General features: G+C 39.0%; 1 protein-coding gene across 2 annotated transcripts; it reads right to left on the bottom strand.

Moving 5' to 3' along the window:
- Positions 1–1,046: 1,046 nt before the first annotated feature.
- chp2 (calcineurin-like EF-hand protein 2) lies at positions 1,047–8,478 on the bottom strand. Of its 2 annotated transcripts, none has more exons than XM_051399729.1 (7): positions 8,326–8,478; positions 6,045–6,141; positions 4,989–5,069; positions 3,566–3,690; positions 3,410–3,471; positions 2,296–2,418; positions 1,047–1,759 (listed from the first exon to the last, which is right to left on the bottom strand). In XM_051399729.1, the coding sequence occupies exons 1-7, from the start codon at positions 8,390–8,392 to the stop codon at positions 1,706–1,708; spliced, it is 609 nt and encodes a 202-aa protein (XP_051255689.1). In that variant the 5' UTR covers positions 8,393–8,478; the 3' UTR covers positions 1,047–1,705. The 2 variants fall into 2 exon arrangements, with proteins under 2 accessions (XP_051255689.1, XP_051255690.1); XM_051399730.1 differs by having other exon boundaries at positions 6,069–6,141.
- Between the last annotated feature and the right edge of the window lie 15,131 nt (positions 8,479–23,609).

Below are 23,609 nucleotides of genomic sequence, written 5' to 3'. Positions count from 1 at the left end.
GTCTCTAACAGGAACTACAGCAATACAAATTACACCGATAAAACACTTTCAGCTTCACTGGAAACAAATCTGATCCACGTCAGCCACATAGTTTTATGTAAAGTATATTGTTTTAGTTCTAATGAAGGGAAATCTTTCACACATTTACATGCACACTACTCTTCCACCTTTATTCCGAATCCTGAATTTGATAAGGTGTGAACAGAATATTCTGTTTGGCTATTCCTAATGGAGCATTTTCAGATGAACACGTGGTAAATGTTGTTATTGTTCAGCTTTTAAGGAGCGTTCTTTGGAGTGCATTCAGAATATACGTCTCATTTGGGGTTTTCACTCGGTTTTGCCTTTTTACCGTCAGCTCTGTGCGTCGTAAACAAGCCAACACACCTACTGGTAAACATTATAAAAGAGAGGTCTTTGGATACAAGCAAATATCACAATTAGTGTGCATATAAACCTAATCATTGGAAAATTGAATTGAAATTTAATTGAAAGCCTTTATTGTCATTTTACATAGTACGATGAGATTTAAAGAGCAGCTCCGTAAAATGCACACATAATTAGCACAATATAAAAGACTATACAATAGATACAATACAATACAATAAATACATTAGTGCAGTCATGGAAACACCTGAAAAGGTATTAAATTAAACCAAATATCCTCAAAATAATCTATGTTGTCCTGGAAAATATTAATAGTATTTGAGCCCCTTATTAAGTACTACTGTGTGAACCTGGGTGCGTGTTCAGTTTGACGCTGTTGATAAAGTCCACGGTTACGACACACTATGAAACACTGTCCTTTCATATAACTGCTGGTGAGCGAGTGCAGTCCTGTATTTTCCTGCAAAAGGATTTCTTAAGAAGTGTGGGAACCCTGTTTTAACCCGCAGATTTGTTTTGGAATAAAACTTATACATCACCATGTGGAGACGGTTATTCATGATGCAAAATTTGTAATGGCAGGAGGCAAAAGGAAAGCACAGAGAATTAAATACAAACATTCATCACAGATCATGAAACAGTAGACGCAGAACTCGAGGTGGAAGGGTTAAACTTATTTATTTTAGGATTTAGGATAGTTAAATAGAATAGATTTCTCACAGAGATACTTGTTCCATCACTTATACTGATTTTAAGATTTCTTAAGATACCATTAATCAAATTCTCCCATTACAACAGCTGACTTCCATCTCCACTGTAGTCTGTGTAAATATACATGTTGTCCTGGAGGCAGCAGACAGACATTTTCTTATCTTTAAATGCAGCCACAATGAATTTTCATCAGGCAGTAGGCAGTAATTTCTCAGCACCAAACAAACCTGCTTGTACAGAGCAGTATATTACTGAAGTCTATTTCTACCAGTAAAATAAAACAAACATGATAAAAACTTAAATAAAAAAAAAGAATGTTACGTCAAAACTTTTCATAACTTCAACGTTTTATCTCATAATTTTGACTTTCTATGTTATAATTTAAACCAAACAAAGTATTTCCAACACATGGGAACACGACTCACAAGTTGTTGGCGTTCTTCTTCTTCCTAATTCCTATGGAATTAACAGCAGACTAGAAGACTTACTGCCACTGATCTCTTTTGTCCTAGTTGTAAACATTTTACTGTTCGTTGTGTCTCCATATTTGAGCATCTGATCGTCGTCTTTTCAACGGAAAAAACCCAAGTCTCAGTGGGTTGTGTCTTTATCTCAGGAAGCGAATACTCATCTTGTGATCAATGTCCACTTTCTCCAATGACTAAAAACAAAAGCAAAATCATTTTAAGTAAAAGTTATAATTACATAAGTTATGTTACATACTTTTCCTACTGTACATGGAGACTTTGAGTGTCTCTTTTAAGTCAGTATGATGTAAATTCAGTATCTGTTGACATTTACAATAGAAAATATATTTTGTAATATTTTAGTACTTAAGTATTTAGAAATTGGTAGTGGTTTGTTTCTGTCAATGTTAGCATTGTCCACGTTCCCCAAACAAAATGCTTGTCCTAAAAATGCTTATTTTTATTTTAGACATACTCATGTTACCTGATTTAAGTATTTTCTCTGAATTAATTTAATTTATGAATTCTTGCTTTATCTCTTTACTATCTCTTTCTATTATTTTCTATTTTCATTCTTTAAAGAGGTTTAATGATTTCGTCCTCACAGTAACACTTTTACTAAAAGAAATGATGAAGGAAAGAAAAGTGTTTTACCAGGAAAAGATTCTAAACTGAAACAGTCATCAGAAAAATCAGATTATCATCCCCCTCGTTTAGACGACCCTCTCACCTTTCTGAACTCGTCAAAAGAGATGGCGTCGTCTCTGTCCAGGTCGGCCTCCTGGATGGCTCGCTCAGCAATGCTCTGGAGCTGCTCCTCCGTCACCTGTATCCCCAGCATCGCCCGCAACACCTTCACAGTCAGTCACCAACCGATCAGTTATCACTGATCATGCATGTCAGCAGATCTCTCAGACTCGCATTTAGGGCAAGGGTAAATTCTGAATCCTTTTTCTATTTACTGGCTCCCTGTTGGCCACATAATTAGTAAAGACAATGTGGTGTTTAATTCTTATGCAGATGATACACAATTATATCTGCCTGACATTGATTGTAGTAGTTTGGTTGCCCTAAGGCAGGGGTATATCTTATAGGGCTATAAATTATTTCATTTGAGCGAAGAAAAATGTTCTCAACTCACGTCCTCTCACTTACCTGGTACAATAATGATACAAGTCATTTTCTGTTCTTATGGAAACATTGTGATTGTGATTCGTTGAAAAGCTCACCTGCCTGATGAGATTGAGTTTCCTCAGTTTGTGTTTTTATTTAGTGTTTTACAATTTGTGTCACATTTTGCTTGTATGAAAAGTGCTGTACTAATAAAGTCTGACTGATGTATGAATGAGAATATCATAGGTCATTCATTTGGCTCCATCTGGTGGCCAATATGTGGACATGATTTATCCAAACTGGTAACTTATAATATTTCAAACAATTTTCAATTATGAAGGTTGACACATTCCTAAATCATTAAAACTTAGATAAGATTGAGGCATATGTGTTTCTTTGTTTTTTCAGATTTCTAAATCTGCCATTGAACTCCAAATATTACTTTTCCGGTAGGGGAAGCCATAACTCTGGATCTTAAATGTAATCCATTGTAACCTGTTTTGAATTTAAACTGCCCATGTGAGTGACATGGCAAGATACAAACGTTTTGTTGATGTTGTACCTTTGTTGCATTGCCAAGACTCTGGGAAATTTAATGATATAATTATCAGTTCTCTTAAATAAATGGAAACCAGTCAGTCTTAAATTGACTTCAGAATGGGAACAGTACCATATGAAGTTTGTGTGTTTATTTACAGTGTTGCTCAGAGACACAATGATGAGTTACAGACCTGAAGAAGCTCTGCTCTGGAAATCTTTCCATCTCTGTCCTGATCATACATCTGAAAAGCAACTTAACACACAGAAAGACACAATGTGTCGTTAGTGGATCAGAAGTCACGTCTATTAGTGACAAGCTGAAGCAGAACAAACCAAACTGGACTAACATTTGAGCTTCCTGATGCTGCTGTTGGCTGGTTCCTGCTGGGCTCCGTCTCTGGATTGGTTTCTGTCTGTGGGACGGAAATGAGCCAGAATCCGAACGAAGGAGGCAAAGTCCACAGTTTCCTGCCTGGAGAGAGTGAGAGGAAAGGGAAATGTTTCCTATTTCCTGTTCATAGTTAGTTACTAACAAACACAGGATAAACATTAAACTGCTATAAAACACAGCTGCTGCCAAACCCTCATAACTCCACTTCTGTTACAGTTTGTCAAATGAATGATTTAATGTTTCTCTGTATTTACAAAAGTAATTAAAACATTTCAACATTAAAATGTCTATACAAACTAGACCTATGTTCTATGCAGTTGAGTTTATCAAGGTTTATATTGAGTTTTGTAGTTTATCCCAAATGTCATTATATTCAGGTAACACGGGTGACACAGGGTGACACAGGGTAACACAGGGTAAATTGAACCGGGTGAAGGATTATAGTCATTAGATCTTAAGTTATCAGAGAAACAAGCTGAGCTAACTTCAGCAGCAGCTCGGCTCGCAGCCCCTCCGGTACGTCCTTAGACTTGCCGGACAGCATCGGAGAAATGCAGATTTTTAAAGTGGAACCCCTTTATTCAGTGTTTTTACCGGTTTTAATAAGTTGTTTATTTTGTAGAGGAGAAGACCTCTGTGGATAATTTGGCTAGAGACAGAAATATTGTACATTTAACTAACTTTCTCTGTGTTCTGTCACCTCTGAGTCTACTCTGATCTATTCATTTCAGTTCAGACAGTTTGATTCAAACACATATTAAAAGAAAGTAATGATGCTCTCATTGATGGTTTACAAAACTAAAACCTGCAACATTGTAAATGTTTATGTAAAGTAACTGTTGATGTCGGACCTTACAAAACAGCGTTACTTAATATCTTCAGTCTTAATTTTGCTTATTATTCTTTTTCTCCTTCCATACATTGTTTGGACAGTTACAATTCTACATACATTTTTTCAGATAGACACATAAATACAATTTTCCACATAAAAAGCCTATTTTTGTAATTCTGGCTATTATTCATCTTTTTGAAATCTGTTATTTCTTGAATATTTTACTGTACTTTTTAGATACAGGGCAAATGTCAGTACTGTACTGAGGTCTGTACTGTCTATTTGATTCATATAATAGTAACAATAATGATATTCATATTAACTTTATTTAAGTTTTACTTATAAAACCTTGCCATATCTCTTGAACACAGTATTCATTTCCAACCGATTTTGGGAGGTATCTTCAGACATCGGCTTCTTTCATAAACTGCCTGCCAACAGCGGTAGTGGTGATGCAGCAATCACATGTATTTTCTTCAGGAAACGCAAATATTCTAGTTTCATTTTCTAATCTAATCCAGTCTGAAACATTTGCAGGCTGCTGTACCCCGGAGAGAAAAAAGCGCTGATGATACTGTCCCCGATCGGGTTCAGGGCCAACTCCTGAACTGCTCCGAAATCCTGAGGCCTGAGACACACAGAGAAAAGCTTTTATTATGTTAATAGACCACTGAAATTAAAATGACTCAATATAATTCAACATCATCTCAAACTATTGTTGTGCTGAACCGTCACCTCTTAAAAATTGAACATTTATTACGGAAGACCTGAAAGGCAAGTGAGAAAAATAACTCTGGTGATCCATTTTCAAAATTTGATCTAAATTGTTTTCTCACCTTTGTTTACGAACAGGTGAAAATTATTTTTAATCTGTGATGTTTTCTTCCAGGTGAGTTTTAATTTCGCCATCTGCCCTGAACACAGTTTACATATACTGTATGTTAGCATGTAATGTAACATTACTGTCATGTCATACTTTTGGTTTGAAATTAGAGGGTGACCGATATACCGCTCAGCTGATACTGGCTTATTGCAGACATATCAGCATCGGTATATATGTTATCCAATATGCACAAAACAATAATAGGAATTGGTTTACAATGTATATGTTAAATCATTGAACACATTAAATGTATTTGTTTTGTAAAGCAGCCTTCTGACTACCTTTGTAGAGTCATATCAGTGGTTGTACAATTAACATAGAAAAGGTTTATTTTCATTCCCTGCTTGAATTAACGATCCTGACAAAATGTAGAAATATTTGTGCTTTTTTTCACCTTTTCTTGAATCATAAACACAGGAAAGAAAACAGTTTAGATCAGACACATGGTTTTAGCCTTGTGTTTTCACCATCGAATCAGTGAGAATTTAAACATCCTGACAGAAACTCTTGTTTTATTTTGTGGTTAGAAACCATAGAAATCTGAGAGACTACTATTACCTCTGATGACTCTCTCCATCAAACAACATCTGTTCAGACTATAGACCTCATCATCAGAGCCGACATCCTTCCCACAATAGAACAGGAATATAATAACATAATAATAATAATAATACAGTTTAACACACAAACTGTATTTACATTAAACATTTTCCTGCTCACTGATTGGTCGGTCGGTCCACCAACCTGAGCTGTCCACACTTGTGTTTGTCCAGAAACTCAAACCTCTCATGCAGACGGAGGATGTGGGCAGCAGAGACTGAAACACAGAGAACGTTTGATTGATTACAGACTAATCAATAATCCATCATGTCAGTAGATTAGTCAGATTAGTCCTCTCTGCAGTTTATAAACTGTCGGAACATGTTTCACCATTAAAAGCTTAAAGGTTCAATATGCAAGACGGTGCATTTTACGTATTATTCACAATTCCTTTTATTTTGTTGTAATGTAACCAATTGGACTGATTTATATATCTATGTACCAATTTACCAAGGCAAATTCCTCGTATGTGAAAACTTACTTGACAATAAACCTGATTCTGATGTAGCGTTGTGGGTCAGATTGTTCACAAAAATCCAAAGGATGTGACATTTATGCTCGTTCCTGAATGCAGTGTGCAACGCTAGCTAATGTTAGTGATTTGTAAACGGCGAGCTAGTTAGTAGCATGGAGCTAATGGTCCAAATAAAATATAGGAACATTGCAGATAGTAACGTTATTCTAAATATGATTGTCAGTTATTTCACAGCGTTCAGTGACGCCCAGGATGATGCAACAGGACGCTGACTGCAGTTCACTGAATGGCCACTGGTGGCGCTGTTAGCTACAGTTTAATGACAGTTATATATAGAAGCTTTAAACACTTCACTGGTTCGTACTGCAGCCAGTCAGACTTCATGAATCTAATCTCAGCTTCACTGTTGACTTTCTCTTGTTTACACTCAGCAAACACAGCAGAGGACATTAATTCTTCCTCCTCATTTATTCTACTTAAAACTTTAAAACCACAGTTTAACTGATTTAATTTGAGCTATTTGACATTTCAAAGTATATACCTTGTCAAACACAATACATACATAGTCACTACTATTGTGGTCCAACTGCTTTTCAAATTCTACCTCAAGTTTTTAGTTTAAGTGTTAAGTGAAGTTATTGTGTTATCTTTGAGTGCCTTTGTGTTATGAGCAGGGACCATTTTAAAAATCTTTATTGGGGGTCTGTACACAATGAAGACAAGTTATTTTCAAACAGTTTTGTGTCATTTTAATTAACACGTATGAATTTGTTTTAGTATGGATGTATGTTTCAAATAATAACAATAGTAGATACATTCACTGTTGGTTTGATGTTTGTCGACATTTATTGTCCAACACAGTAAAGTGTATTAATTGTGAATATTAACTTTAATTTGACAGTTTTTTGCACCACTGAAGATGAACACTTGCAGCTGCAGTGAACTGGTTAAACAGTGAACAGTCTGTATCAGTGAGGACAGTTCAGGGTGTTCACACACAAACTGAGATAAACAGCAGATGAAATAACACAGATAAGTTTAACAACACTGACTGTGCTGCTATCAGAGCGCTCAGACTACCGCAGTAATATATTCATGGGAAGCCAATCCTGTACCCTTACCTTAACCTAACCTAAACTAAATGCCTAACACTAACTCTTAACCCTCAACCAGCCCTTTAAATTTGTGGGGTCCCCGTAAAACTGTCGGTCCCCACAAGTACAGTGTGCGCACAGATGCACACTTTGTGTCTCTAAAATCTTATCAAAAGTTTTTTGACCTTGGCAACAGCTGCAATAACAGTCTCCACTCAAGGTCCACTTACTCACTTGTTCTGGAGCTTCTTTAACCCTGTTAACAAACTATTCTTCAGCAGATGAAGTTTGCTAATAGAGCTGAAGATGTTCAAACTGTAAGTGATCACTCAATGTCAGACTGCAGATAGACTCTCAGTTCATAAACTAACCTGTGAATGATTTCTACATATGAATAAACAGCAAATAAATGCTTCACAGCAAACTGTACAATGTATTTGTGAATAAGCATATGTCGTTAAACAAATGTATAAATGTGTAAAAGTGTATTTTGTGTCTTTTTATATAATTAAAGGAGATGAATTATAGCAGGAAACCTTCTTTCTGTCAGCTGTGGCTTCACGTTTCACAGCTTCACTGCTGGTTCATCAGAGAACTTTAATTCATTGATTAGAACCCCTCAAACTTTAAGATTAAGGTCAAATATGAATGGAATCAGTATCTTGAGCAAATAAAACAACTGTTTTATCAGGAGTGACTCAACTCAAAGAGCATTTTGAGATAAAAGTGGTTGAAATATTGAGAAAATAATTCCTGAAGTCTGTCTCTGAGTGATCTGTTATTTCAGTAACTGTTCCTCGTCTAAGATTTCTCAAAAACAAACTGAACTCACAGCCAGTTTCCTGCATGAGCTCCTGTGCGTTGGGGATGTTGTTCACGCTGGAGTTGCTGGAGCCCATCCTGCTGGTTTTAATCTGCTCCTGGCTGCAGTTTGCTGTCTGCAGCGTGTGATTGAGCTGTCGACTGTATGTCTGTCTGCAGCCTGTTCAGCCCTAACACTGACAAGGTTGCTCAGCCAATCACTACTCGGCTCACAGACTTGCACCGACCAATGAGCTTCCTAGACACTGTCAGACAGTCTGCGATGTTTCTAGTGGAAACTGTAGAAAAAAGCTGGAATAGATACTAACTTAATATGTGGGGAATTAATGATTCCTGATTTCTATTTTATTTTTATTTCATAATAATCATGATCTGCAAAGAATCTCTAAAAGTAATAACTGGCTCATTTTCTTTGTGCAGTTTTGTACATAAGTGATAATGAAATAATTAATGTATGAATTGGTGGAGGAATTGAGATTGAGCAGCAATTTCCAAAACAAGTTTGCCAAAGCTTAATTTAAAGGTCTTCTTTGTTTTAAGAGTTAATGATGTGATTAATTATAAAACATAAACATGTTTTTAATGATGTTGTATCAGCCTTGAGATAATCCTATGCTGTTTTTTTTTCTGTTGCTTGTCTTTACTTCTACTTTTAAAATATAATTTATTTTGGCGTCCTGTTGGTAGCATTTATTTTTAATCTTAATTTAATCTATTCACTGCTTATTGTAATTAAAAGGGCTTTTGCACCTCCCTTTCCCTGATATTTAAACTAAACTCTGTGGGTTGCTTTTTTTCCTTATTCATATGTTGTGTATTTATTTTTACTGTTTTTCCCTCCAAATGATTTCTGTCTGTTAACTTGTTTGTTTTCTAAGTTAGGAACCAGAGGTCGAGGAAGCAGCTCGGGGTTGGTGGGCTGAGGGGAATCCTGGTGTTCATTACCTTTATTGTATTTCTGCATTTCTAATGGAAACGTCAATAAAGTGGACTGGTTGTAGTGACTCAGGTGGAGAACACACAGGCTGAACCTCGGTGTGCTGAGCGGTTTATAAGGTTACAGCAGCCTCCCCACTGATTCACTGACTGCACACTGTCAGTCCCCTGACACAAGGTGGAGCCATTTCCACATAAATACACACCGTCCAACGTCCTCATGACAAGTTGGTCCTTAGTGTTTCCTCATTAAACAGTGTATAAACTCTAGAGCTATGTTCTATATGTAGTTGTGTTCTTACATTATCCCAAATGTTTCCAACAATGTTCAAATTCATTTTAACTTAAACTGGGACCTTAGCTTCAGCCTCAGTCAGTCAGCAGTTTATCCAGTCTGAAGCCACATTTTTACCATCCACTGTTTAGATCTTCTCCCTGATGCTTGACCGTTGTTCTTTTAGACAATTTACATAGGCGTTTCTTCACAAGTGAACCAAATGCTGAGATAGACGCCTTTTTCAAGGAAGCCTTAAAATCAAGATGGCCTCGCAACCCCCGTGTGAAGCTTTGGCGACCTATATTGGCAGTGTGTTTCACAGCTTGTCCTGTAACCCCCCCCAATGAACGCAGATTTAAGTATGTTTGTTCAGTGATACTTTGGGGTCGTATCAGCAGCAGTGGAGCTGATAGTATTAGCACTGTTTCTATATTAATAGTAAGTTCAGCTGTATTCTTTGTTCTGTTTGGCATTAGTAGTCCAGCTTCTCCCTGTGGACTGAAATGAAACTGGGTCAAAGTCAAAGTCCAAACAGTTAAAGCAAAACACACACACACACACACACACACACACACACACACACACACACACACACACACACTCAGTGTTGGCAGGCTGTCAGACATCAGGTCTGTTTATGTGAATAAAGAGCTGCTGCAGAAGAATTTACCCTCAAGAGCACACACACACTCACCAATGTATTAATGTATTACTCGTTTTGTGTGTTATTCTGCAACATCGCCTGAAATCACATAATATGAACTTAATTTAATAAATCATAAACAGAATAAAATAAAATAAATAAGAAAACTTTATCTTGAGAAAAATAAACATTAAAAACAGAAGAAGAATAAAGAATGAAGGTAAATATTATTGTCACAGATGCAGCGGGCAGTATTCGCTGCTACCTTCAGTATATTTTACTGCGAGTGAATAAATACGTACAGTGGATAGAAATGTTGCTGCGTTGGCTGCAGGGTTTGAACGCAGCCTAAGATGGGGAACATACTGAACATTGTACTTGCTAAACATTAGCATGCTAGCTTGACATTTAGCTCACACCACCAACATTTTAAGGCTTCATAAAAAAACCAATTAGAAACTGTTGGACAGAACAAACAACACTAATGGTTTATCTGTTTTTTAATTTTAAGTTGGATGAATTCGTCCTCTGGAGAGATGTGATCTGACTCTGGTTGGTGGATTTTGAGATTTGTTGTGGAAACTGTGGCTGTCTCACAGAGGGACCAGTTTCTTCACAATCTTGACCAGTTAATGTTGAGATATTTGTCGAATCGTGGCCTCAGATGGAGGTTAATAAGTCCATGGATTAATCAGTATCAGTGTAACATGTAATTTATTCAGTCACTAGTTTCTCTCCTGTGTTGGGCAGGAATTTTCTCCCTCATTACCAGCCTGTGTGGACTCAGTGGGATGTTCCTCCTCCTCGCTTTCTCTCTCCTGTTAGAAGCCGGACTGCAGAGCGTCACCTCTCATTTGTCTCAGGGAAACAATGGCACAGTTATATAACCACATTCTTCGCATACTTTCACAAAAAATAGGTTTTAACGAGACAAAGTTTCACCCCTTTTACTTCAGTCAGCCACAGATTGTTCATCTGTTTGTTACACCAGGAGCTGACCAGTACAACCAGTCAGGCAGCGATCTGATCCTCTGACACAGTGGCCCTGACCCCCAGGTTGAGTTATTCTGGGGGGTCGTGACTCTAAAAGCTTGAGAAGAGCTTTAACTCTTGAGAGAGCATTCATCATTTAGCTCATAGACCTGAATGGACCTGACGACTAGACTCAATCTGGGCTCTCTTACTACAGAGTATGCCAAGTTCAAACTTGTTTCCTCAAGAGTTGGAACTTGTGGAGTTGAGTCTAAACTCCAGAAAATGGCAGGATGCAATGTGCAACATGTGTCCACATCTAAATATTGTTAGGTTATTTTCAGACCAAAGATTCATTACGAGACGAAACAGTTTCAGAACGACGTGGAGTGTCAACTGGTTGTCTCAGCTCGACTCAAGTCAGTTTGTCAAGTTAAAAACTGAACAGCTGAAGTCAAAAGTTTTGGACGCAGGAAAGACGACCTACAGGGGCGTTTCCAGACTTTTTTGACTGGTGTGACACAAGATGGGCACTGACGTATGCAGGGGTGGCATCAAGTATGTATCAGAGCTTCCAGTCATTCCCAGTACTGTTTATGGATGTGATGTATGTACAAATATTCAGATAGACAAAAATAACACATTTATACCACATGGGGGAAAAAACTGCATGCTTTTTGTCCAAAACTGCAATTGCATTAGCATAAAGTTAGCATGTCTGCAAAGGGGAGACTCGTGGGTATCCATAGAACCCATTTTCATGACTTTAAGGTGTGTAAGAAAACTTAAAACGTTTCATTTAATTCTGTGAAGAAAACAAAATTAAATTGTTTGCTTAGAACGTACCATTGTTAAAATGCACAATTGCATAAAAACATCCTAAAACCATCAGAAAACCGAGTCACTACAACCGAGGTCTCAAACTCAAAATGTCTTGGGGCCACTGCTGTAATTGTCATCTGAGAGAAGAAGCTCAATATTCTGAAAATATTTAATTACTAACATCTACATCTTTCTTTATAAAGCCCTGAAACCTGCTCTGGATCCAAAAAACACATATTTTTAAAACAGAATTGTGTTTAACAACTAAGCACAGAGCCATGATAAGGTGGAACTCATTACCAGTGCACATCCACATATCCATGTACAGAACAAATACTTTGATTTACTGTTGTCACTTTTACATAATTTCAGTAATGTGTTAACACTATTAAACTTGAATTTAACAGTTTAATCTATTAAATATCCATTAAATACCTGCGAAAAATTATTTGCAAATGTCTTTTTATGTGAAAAAGGTTTCTTTAAAAGATTCAGAAAATATCTGTAAAATAAACTTACAGATGTTTTGTTTTTACAGTGTGTCTGTTAAATGAGTTTTTCTGACTGTACGTTAATATAATGAGATGAGCTGTTTTGTGTTTATGTGGTTACATACTGTGTATAAGTGTGTAGCCGATGCTAATGCTAATGGAGGATCCTAATAAACTGAAAAAACAAACCAGGAAGATTTCATGTCATTTACATTTTAGAACTGTTTGTTTTTGCATTGTTTGGTATTTAAACCTCCGTAACCCTGAACAACCGCTGAATATTTAATTAAATATCTTTAAACAGTCCATAAGAACTCCATCCTGGTCTGTCTGTAGGAGGCAGCAGGAGGGAGGCAGTCAGGGGAGTTTGGGAGGAGGTCAAAGTTCACTCAGCCAGGAAAACTTCATTCATTTCCTGCTGGCTGTCCGCCAACATTTTGACGCGCTTTGGGTTTTATTGGTTGTGACAGTCGGGACAAAAGCCCAGTGAGGCTGACCAGCAGAGCAGAACTGAGTCTGTCTCGGCCTGTGAATCATAAATCCATCAACACTGATCACCTGTCAATCAATCCACCTGCCAATCAATCCAAATGTCAATCAATCCACCAGTCAATCAATCCACCTGCCAATCAATCCACATGTCAATCAATCCACCTGCCAATCAATCAGAGTCTTTTTAGGATGTTTCTAACACAAGTTTTAGCCTGTTAGCAGACCTGCTTGTTCTCTTGTTCAGTCTCAAACAGTTCTGGTGTTTTTGCCTGGCTGGAAAATCAATCCACCAATCAGAGCTTTGATATGAGAAGAGGTTGAGAAGGAAGCTGAAACCCATCATGGACAACGTCTTCTTCTCATCCTCTTCGACACTGAGCTAAAGCAGTTCAGGAGCTTCACAGACTGATCCAGACCCAAGCCTCAAAACGGTTTGGATGCTCGTTTGTACCATCAGCCATCAGACCACAGCACCCAGTACCTCCCACCTCCACAAGCACAGCACCCAGTACCTTCAACCTCCACAACCACAGCTCCCAGTACCTCCAACCTCCACAACCACAGCACCCAGTACCTTCGACACCCTCAACCACAGCTCCCAGTACCTCCAACCTCCACAACCACAGCACCCAGTACCTCCAACTTCCACAACCACAGCTCCCAGTACCTCCAACCTCCACAACCACAGCTCCCAGTACCTCCAACCTCCACAACCACAGCACCCAGTACCTTCGACACCCTCAACCACAGCACCCAGTACCTCCCACCTCCACAAGCACAGCACCCAGTACCTTCGACACCCTCAACCACAGCACCCAGTACCTCCACCCTCCACAACCACAGCACCCAGTACCTCCAACTTCCACAACCACAGCTCCCAGTACCTCCAACCTCCACAGGATATAGTGTATATATTTTTCATTATAGTCTTATATTTGCACTACCCCTGATGTCTGATCTGAATTTCTCCTAAGGGGGATCAATAAAGGAACATCTTATCTTATAAGAATGGGTGAAGTTGTCTGTCTGTGCCAGAGAGCGTGGCTGTGTAAGTCGACTTAAAGGCCTTTTACACAGAATTTACAGTAGAAACGGTGGCATTAAAGGTGTTTACGTAAATTATTCAATAAAGTTTTGCACCTCAAAAAGACAAGATGGTGGTGAAGCCATTCTCATACAAGTTGTGTCCATTATGGCCGGTAGATCATTTTCGTATGCGTCGGCTGCTTCCCTGAACTGCTGAGTCATTTTTTAAAAACTGTGATAACATTCAGATTTATTTAATTTTAACTGCGTGAACAAGAGGAAGCGTGTGAAAGTGAAGAGGAAGCATTCTGATTTTTCAGTCCTCTCCTGCTCTGTGCTGTTTCTTCGAGTCGCTCAGTGCCATTACTGCGCCACGTGGCTTACTGTTTAATATGTTTAATCTATGTACCCGCCCACATGTCACCTGTCACCTGTCACCTGCTTCCACATACTGAACATACCTGCACTTTCATTTCCCCGCCTGGAACAACCACAGCACATAGACTGAGCGAGAAGGGGTGTGAATTATAAGAAATAGAGACAGAAAGCACATCAGGTTCAATGAAGTTCAGACCGACCTGCTTTCAGGAGAGAGTTCAGGTGAGATTTTAACCCTTTAAGATCCTCAGTTATATTGTTCCCATATTTAACAATGTAGTACAAAACAAGGCCTGACGTGATCTCAGCCATTAATTACCGCACTCACTGACCCATTTACTGACTGCTGCTTGATAACGTTACGTAAAGGTGCCTTTACACCCCGGTTGTATAGCTAACAGAGATTAAACTTTGTTTCATATATGTGTATATACCGCCATGAGACTGGCTGTTAGAATAACTGATTGTGAAGCCTTCTGTGTGAGGGAAAAACAAAAGACAATAAATCCAAGCTGGGTGCCAGAAGAATGAATGAATGAGCCAAAAGCAACACAACAGACTCGGACACACTTATTACAACTTTTACCTACATCTTTACACAAATATCTTTACTTCTAAACAAACAGGTTACTTAAGAGTAATGAATTACAACTTCCCAACATGAAGAGCTGTGAATATCACGCACGACAGACAAAACATGAAAAAGACGACTCAGAGAGGGAGACACTACCCCATTTGAACTTTTACTTTCGTCCTTCAGAGAAACCAACATTACTTTTATATGATCCCTCGCTGTCTCTGAGCTTCGGCTCCAGTTACTGCGGCTTCAGTGTCTGTAAATCATTATATTCTGGACAATTTCAGGATAATGTTGGATTTAAAACAAAAGGAATCTTCATGTTCTCCACTGGGAACTCTCACTGACTGTGGATTATTAGAAAGCCCATTGGAGCAGATAGCGATAATAGTTCACATATTAGTGTGCTAGAGCAAGCTAGCTAGACAGGACAAGCTATTACAGTGCTAATTAAAATAAATGTGTCATAGTTTAAACCTCATAAAATAATACTTAAATTCTTAATTCAACTTTAACCACATGAAACAATAAGAAATACAGACATGTAATAAATTAGATGTTCTCACTATATATCTGTTTATGCTAATACAAAGACAGATTGCAGTTTTGGGGTCATAGGTCAAATAATTGGTTTAAGTTATGAAAATGACTTGGAGAGTACATATTTAAGAAGCACTTAAACATTTGTTTGGACAGTCAAAACACAGTTCATTCACATCAGTTTCATTGCTAGCGTAGTTACTTTGGTTAGCCTTTAGAGGGCAGTGTAAAGCCCAGTACTTCCTCATTTTACACAAATATCTGGACTTCCACTGCCATCTTTGATTATATGAAACCCCTTAAAGTTCAGCTCTGATTGTCTGCAGCTTGATAAGTACTGTCAGTATATCAGCGATGTTGAGTAGTAAGTGACCTGAGCCGACCCGGGTCGGACTGAATACAGTCTGAGGGATTTCCAGTGTGTGATGTTTGTTTTTAAACCTCCAGCTGCACAGGAAACGGTTGTATTGAGTGATTTATATTAACGCCGCACAACAACAATGAAGATTAGTGACTCATAAACCGTTACGCCCGTTCACTTTCAGTATTGTTCCAGTGACAGGTATTCCCCGTGTCACCTGTACGCCACACAAACAAACAAACAGCTTCTGGTTGTGTAACTGACAGCGTTTCTGGTAAAACCTTTCATCGTGTTGCATTTCACTGCTAAAGTGATGGACATTTTTATCTTGGAATTTCAAGGATGTGGTTTCAGAATGACAAGTTTAGGCTGTCGCCAATGAAAGTAATGTATTCCTGCACGCTCTCAGCACTCAGTGGATTAATAAAGTTTAGGTCAACAACCTCCATCAGAAACCAAAGCAACAGGCTGAATAATGTCGTCCAGTTTCTCTTCTTAAAGATGTTTTCTTCTTGATAGGGTTAGTGTTGGTAAGGGGTAATTTATCTCAATCTAGTGATGGCCTTTCATTTTAAATCACTTCTATGTAAATATGTAGTTGTTTAAAGCTCCAGTGTGTAACACTGAGGAGGATCTATTGGCAGCAATGTAATATAATATTTAGAGGTATGTCTTAATGTATAATCACCTGAATATAGGAATTGTGTGTATTCGTTACCTACCTCTTCTGGCGGAGTCCGCCATGTTTGTTCAGCAAACGCTGCATTAATATCAGTCCTTTAAGGTTTTATCCCTCAATATCCGCACAGTAGCTGTGTTTACGCGTTTTAACTACATTATGTGTCAGCTACCTCAAAGCCGGCGGGCTCAGGAAGCACATAGAGGGAAGTCCTGCTCCCAAACAGTGACACTACCATTATAGCAGTTTGTTAGAAATCTACTAATCTGCTTCCTGCTTCTAGTCGAGTTTCCTCAACACAATCGATTCCTGCTGTTAATCAAATATTCTTCACAGTCATCGAGCAAATATATTGTGCAACTAAAAGGGTATCTGATATCAGATCATTCTTTATTTTCCCAGCTAAAAGCCCAGATGCCTCAGCTGCCACCCTCTTCCTCTTCCTTCTGTTTATACTTGGGGGTTTCCAGATACGCTGATTCGGTTTTCGGCTTTTTAACTGAAGCTTTATCTCATCTGATTTACTGTAAGTACTCAGAAAGTTAAACTCTGGATTAAGCTGACTCCTAGCCCTGATAACACATTTAATTGAAGTTAACAGAAAAACGGGAAACAAATAGATAGAGCAGCAATCAATGGTATCATATCCCCTTTGTGCCTGCGTCAGTGTTGTGGTTGTCTGCCAGAAGCTGTCATACATTAAGTTTTTTACCCAGTTTGAAGCCACATTTTTTACAATTCTTTGAACCATGAACACTGAAGGAATCCTAACCAGGAGAAGCTGACTGCGATGACGCCAATGGTGGTGAAGACAACAACTCCCATGATCCCACGCTGCTTCACCACCTCATAAAACTTCCAAAATCCTATTGTTTGGATGTAATGTCTTTTCCTTCATACTGTATTATAATGAAAGCAAGACTGAGAATGTGACTCACAATAGTAGGAAGTTAAAATATATACATATGAAACAATGAAACGCCTGTCTGCTCTCACAGTGATAAACCTGCTGGCTGCAGACCAGAGCTGTGCAGTGCGGCAGGTGAAAGGATCACAGAGCGAGGGACAACACCTTCTCATTCACTTTAAAACACAGTCGGAGCTTCTTCAAAATCCCCTTCAACAATACAAATAAATAAAGATCCAGGAGACAGCTTCACTCCAGGCGTTAATATCCTTATATATACAATAATTCTGTTTCTATTTCTCATAAGCCCCAGCACACTGTCAGCTGACCATCCACTGACTGAATGGATTCACCTGTTCACTAAAATAACATGAACAGTGGTGGAAGAAGATCTTTATTTACTTTAATTAAGTAAAAGTAGACAATACTTCATTACAAGCAGAAGGTCTTGGGGCCACATTTATAAAAATGTTTATGCAAAATTTGAAAGTTGAAAATATTAAACTTTGAGCAAACATTCGCAGAGCTTGAGCTGTGCTGTGTGGGGTGGACTGGTGCAACAGAGCCGCTGCACGCCAACAGACAGCTAACAGTTAATACAGTGCAGTAGGACTGCAGACGTTAGGTGCACTGGAAGCCCCGAAACACTGGCTGTTGTCTCCAGAGGCTAAATGGTCATCAGTTGATAGCCGCTGGGTTCAGAGACTGTGATTCATCAGACTTTCGAGTAGCCGCTATGAGAGTCACCGGGTAGCCACGCTGTTATGCTGTTACAGTGTGGTTAGCCTAATAAGGAAGGCTAAATAAAAGGAGCCTACAGATGCCTTCAGCTGTAAGGGGCCAATCTACTGCGCCTGTAACAGTTGTCTCTGACTGATCGGTCCCTAAAGTGTTCTAGCGGTCCCTCGACATTATCCTTTCTTTGGACGTTCCATGTTTGTTGTCCACCAGCTCCACCTACCTAATTTGGTCAATGAAATCCAGATAAATGCAAAGACCTGTAATCAGACATCATTAATAACATGCAGATCACATATTAAAGCCTTTTTGCAGCATTTATTAATTTCAACCTTTGCACATAGATTCTATAATCATGTCTTTATCCTCAGGGTCAGTTCACAGGAATTCTCTCCAGAAATACTTTTGGTTTCACTATTATTATCCGACCAACAATGTTGGACCCTGTACTCCTTTGCAGCCACTTTGTTACTTGAACATAAACAGATGGGTTTTTTTCCTGAAATGAACACAGCACAGAACATTTCACATTACCAGAATTCCTGTTTATCAGTTATTATTGCTGGGATCAAACAACATGTTCACAGTTGGGAAAGCGTCTGAATTATCCTGCTAACGTGAAACTTCCTGTTATTGTGAGTGATTGGACAGTTTCTGTTCAAGTTTCATTAAGTCACTCTGATAAACCCCCAAGTTATCATCAAATACCTTTGCTTACCCAGTGGGCCTCCGCCTCAGAACATGACACACTGGGTAGTCCCTCTGGACGCTCCGGCCTTCGAGATCACACAGTATGATAGAGGTGGTGGGGTGGATGGATGGCTCAACCAAACAGAGGACTTTAAAGGTTGAGAGTTGATTGCTGAGTCTCATTCCCAGGTTGGTATCGGTATTGTGTTGCTGGCTTTCTCCGAGCCACTGAACCAACATGAACCAAAACGTCTGTATTTGATGAACAGGGAATGAGACTAAGCAAGCAATTCTGCAGAATGACTGACCTCCATCTTTAACCCAGGAGGCTGCTGTTTGAGTCCAGTGTGACTCCCTCTGTAGATAAAAACATCTCATTCTAAGGTAACGAAAACACAGCAATTCTTATATTCGGGTGTTCATACACTAATGAAAACATACCTTTGAATATAATATCACATTTCTGACAATAGAGCCTCCTAACTGTTTCACACTGGACCTAGAATTCCCGTAAGTTACGTAACCAACATAAGGACACAGAGTAGAAATTGTTAAAATCTTGTGGATATTTATGGGAGCACATTAAAAGTTTGTCCTTATAGGTTTAGGATTGAAGCTTTATTTTGAAAGTCTAACAGTACATTGTGTGTTTATTATTGCTAACTTGACCACCGAGCCCTCCGCATCCAGAAATGACCAACAGAAATGTGGAAGAGTTTAATTCCAGTGTGAGACCTCTGCTGTTTGAAGACGTCACCAGAGGATGTCTGGAGTTTTAATGAAGTTCTTACAGGAAATAAAAACATGTGTAAATAATGATTCATCTGTTTTTTTATAGACACGGCAAAAGTGCACCTTCAATAATCTAAGACATGAAAGAAAGACTTTTAAGATAGAATAAGAAATATTAAATCCTAATGTGCAGTGTACTCTTTGTAGAAGTAAATCAGACTTTAATAACAGTTTTATTTGGGGGGTGTTCCTCTTTTTGTGGTTTTCTACAGAGAAGTGGTTATTATCCACAACCGTTTTTTGGATGAAATATTGCTCTGGTGAATCATTATTAGCAATATTAGCAGCTTCACCGTAGATTTATTCGATTGGCACTGTATTTTAATTTCAGCAAATATCCAACGACCTAAGATAAGTATATCTGTTTAATCAAAATTGTAGGTGATGATTAAAACCTCTAAAAACACAGAATAAAGCAGTTCCACCTTAACAATCACTGCTTCTCCCACGCTGTTGGACAGACAAAGGACGTCCCGGAGGGGCTGCGAGCCGAGCTGCTGCTAACGTTAGCTCAGCTTGTTTCTCTGATAACTTAAGATCCAGACGTCCGATGACTAAAATCCTTCATCCGGTTCAAATCTAGAGTTAAAAAGCACCAAGATCTAAACAGTGGATGGTAACAATGTGGCTTCAGACTGGATAAACAGTCAATGTATGACAGCTTCTGGCAGACAACCACAACGCTGACGCAGGCACAAATTTACCTGAATAAAGTGACAGTTTTCTGGATGCTTTTGTGGAGTGATCGGGAATTTCATGAATACAGATCATCAAAAAGGAGCGCCTGTCTCGCTTTACAATACTGGAAATGAGATTTCAACACTTGTCAATGCAGATAAATGATAAAAAAAACAGGTTTTATGTTTCATCTGATAACATGTCGGACGAGTGGATTTCCCCTCTCCTTACTGGACAACAGGATTTAAAAGGAACCTGAATTGGCTGATCCCTCGCAGCACCACTTCCACCTGTCACAACATGCCAAATAAAACAATAAGCTGAAAGACACATAAGTCCACTCTGCGGTGGTGACTGAGGCTCTAATGGAGGAAGCAGGCGACTCCTGTAATGTAGTGGGAACCTGTGACCCCACTGGGTGTGGAAATAGTTGTACATGACAGAGGCACTGTGGCGTCCAGAAGATACTACGAGAGAAACTAGGATGTCTTAACCAGAGATGGACAGGACGTCTTATGGCACAGTGATAGAAACGGAAGCTGTGGGCCTGCTGATGAGCCCAGTTTCTCATTCACTGCAAGTGCACACGGTTCAGACCCACCAAACAAGCTCATACAGAGAGAGGGCCAGTGACAGGTTTACTGTTATTAGTCTTTATTACACAAGCACTGTGCACAGAAACATTCAAAATGAATGATTAATGCCAGACTCTTTTCCATCTGCAGGCACAAACAGATCACATAATACTAAAACCATGCATGTACATACAACACCATTACATAGTCATAGAAATGTCAGCACACTCATCCAGTACAGCTATTAAATTACAATCCATTACAATTACAAATTGGATTAATGTTTACATGACTGGTTTTAAGCTCAGCTGGGAGCATATTCCAGTGTTTGATGGCGGTAAATAAAAAAAGCAGGAACCTCGTCGCAATGGGATGTTTAAATCTGAGTTCAGAGGAGAACGGAGTTTAAAAATCATTAAATACCCATCGAACTTTGGAAGACAGAATGAGATTTTCAAAGTAGAAACTCAGTTGTTACAAGGAGTTTAATAAGATGTGGCATCACTGAGACCTACAGAGACATACGTCGTTGAGTTATGTCGTGGAGATTTTCATTTTTGTCATTTTTTGCAGCCAGCGGAGGTCACGTACTGCGAGTTGAGCTGCTATCATTGGCTGGTCGCCTGGTCACACAGGATCTGGTATTCCAGATAAACAGTAAAATATGTTTGTGAACAGATTTGAGGATAAAAATAGACAACAACAGAATCTGGATCCATATCTGATCAGCACTGCCTAGTTTGACAGTTTGATCTGAGTTTGGTGCATTTTCATCTGTTTTTCTTGTGTTTTTTGCCTATTTTTCATGTTTCTAGTGTTTTTGTAGTGTATTTTTAGTGTATATGTCATGTTTTCTGTATGTTTTTCATTTCACTAAGCTGGATGGACTCACTGAGAATGAGCTGTCAATCACAAGGTAGCCCCGCCCTAAAGCATACCCTGCTTTATGGTCTGTTTTACTCTAAATGGGACCATCAGTTACTAAATGAATATCATGCTGTATGGAAGAAGACTGAAACTAGAGACTGAGACCAGAAACTCATCAGGAAACTTTTTACTGAGCTCATCAATCAACTGAGAAGTCGACTCATTTCTCCATAAGACTCAATACTATCAGACTTCTTTTGGAGCTGCCTCCTGCTGGGCATTAGAAAGAATGCAGGTTTAAGAAACCTCCGCGTTGGCTTGGCATCTGAATCCAGAAAGTGATCACATTGATTTTGACTCTTGCATGCTAACACCAGAGGAAGAGCTGTCTGTAAGTTACATTCGGAGACACTGAGGACACTTTATGAGACTGCTTCCTGTTTGCTTTCGATGGCTGCAGGATGTTTATCCCTTCATGGAATATAGATTGTTGTAAATCCAATGTGGTCACTTGTTGCGTAAAAAGGTGAGTGAGCTATGGGTGAGTGTATGTGAGGAAGCGAGCTGTTTAGATCCGACCGTTCCTTCTGTATCAGTCACTTCCTGAGTTTCTGTCAAGGCGGGGAAATCCAACAACTATGACAGCTGGAGGAATCAACTGTCCGGCGCTCACACACTGTCAGCGTCTCACGTGTCACTACAAACACTCCTGTTACACCCCTGTGTAAGTCCCCGTCAGCTGGTCCGCTGGCTACCATCAGGAGTCAAATATAAAAGACATCCTGTCCGGCAGATTAACACGTGACCCTTGTGACTGATCCACAGAGGTTTAATCAGGTAACTAAAAGTTTGGTAAACTCCAAACACATTGTTATGTCATCCGATGCCTCAGCGCTGCCAAAGTAAGCACTGTTGAGTCATACGTCTCCAAACTACTACAGATTTTATTCTCACTGTAACAAAATTCCTTTGAATTTTATTTAATTATATTAAAAGAAATCTCCCACAATTTCATTGCAATAAAAGCTAAATGAAAGTACTTTTTAACACGAAATCAAACATTTAAGGCCACAACAATCCCCCAAAAACGCCATGTTTTAAGCTGCAGCAGAACCAGAGAAATCATCTTTTTATTGTCAAAACTTGCCACCTTCATTACCCACAATACACCTCACAGCACATACTGCACATATTACACCACCAGTGATGACAAGAACACCAATAATTACAATATTGCACAACCTCTGGGACACATTTCCTCACATTCACCTGGAAACAGCCATAGAGTTAAGTTAATGACATTTATAATGCATCTGAAATGTTTCCTCCTGGTCAGCTACGGTAACTGCACAGATCATCAGTGTGTGCTAATAAACTAATTAAAGGAAGTATTTAGATTGAGTGCAGTAAAAAACCTTTTTACTACAGCTTGTTCTCCTGAATTCCCTGTAAGGCCTTTGTCATTAAAACCAGGTTGTTGAGACATATCCAGTCATCCAAACAAACAAACACAACAGACCAAGTTTACTCTCAGTATGTGCAGTCACTCTATTTCCGGGGCCTTGTTCGGGCCGGGGTTGTTCCTCCGGATGGGCAGGGTAATTCCAGTGTTGCGTCTTTGAGACTTTATCATTCTGTGACACCGACAGATCCTGAGGACTCGAGTTTCTGTGAATGACAGCTTTAGACAGTTTCTCCTTCAGACACCTTGTGTAAAGAGGGTGTGATTGCTGGTTGTAAAAATTGATGTTACCTGGCACATGTAAACATTTAAGTGATAACAGCAGCTTGGACTCGCAGCCAAGAGAAGATGATGTCTGTTTTAAAGTGAAATAAATGTCTCTGGACATGTT

This window comes from Dicentrarchus labrax, unplaced genomic scaffold (genome assembly GCF_905237075.1).
Source record: "Dicentrarchus labrax unplaced genomic scaffold, dlabrax2021, whole genome shotgun sequence".
NCBI lineage: Eukaryota > Metazoa > Chordata > Actinopteri > Moronidae > Dicentrarchus > Dicentrarchus labrax.
Note: the sequence above shows the minus strand (reverse complement) of the source record. Positions and strands in the feature narration are given on the sequence as shown.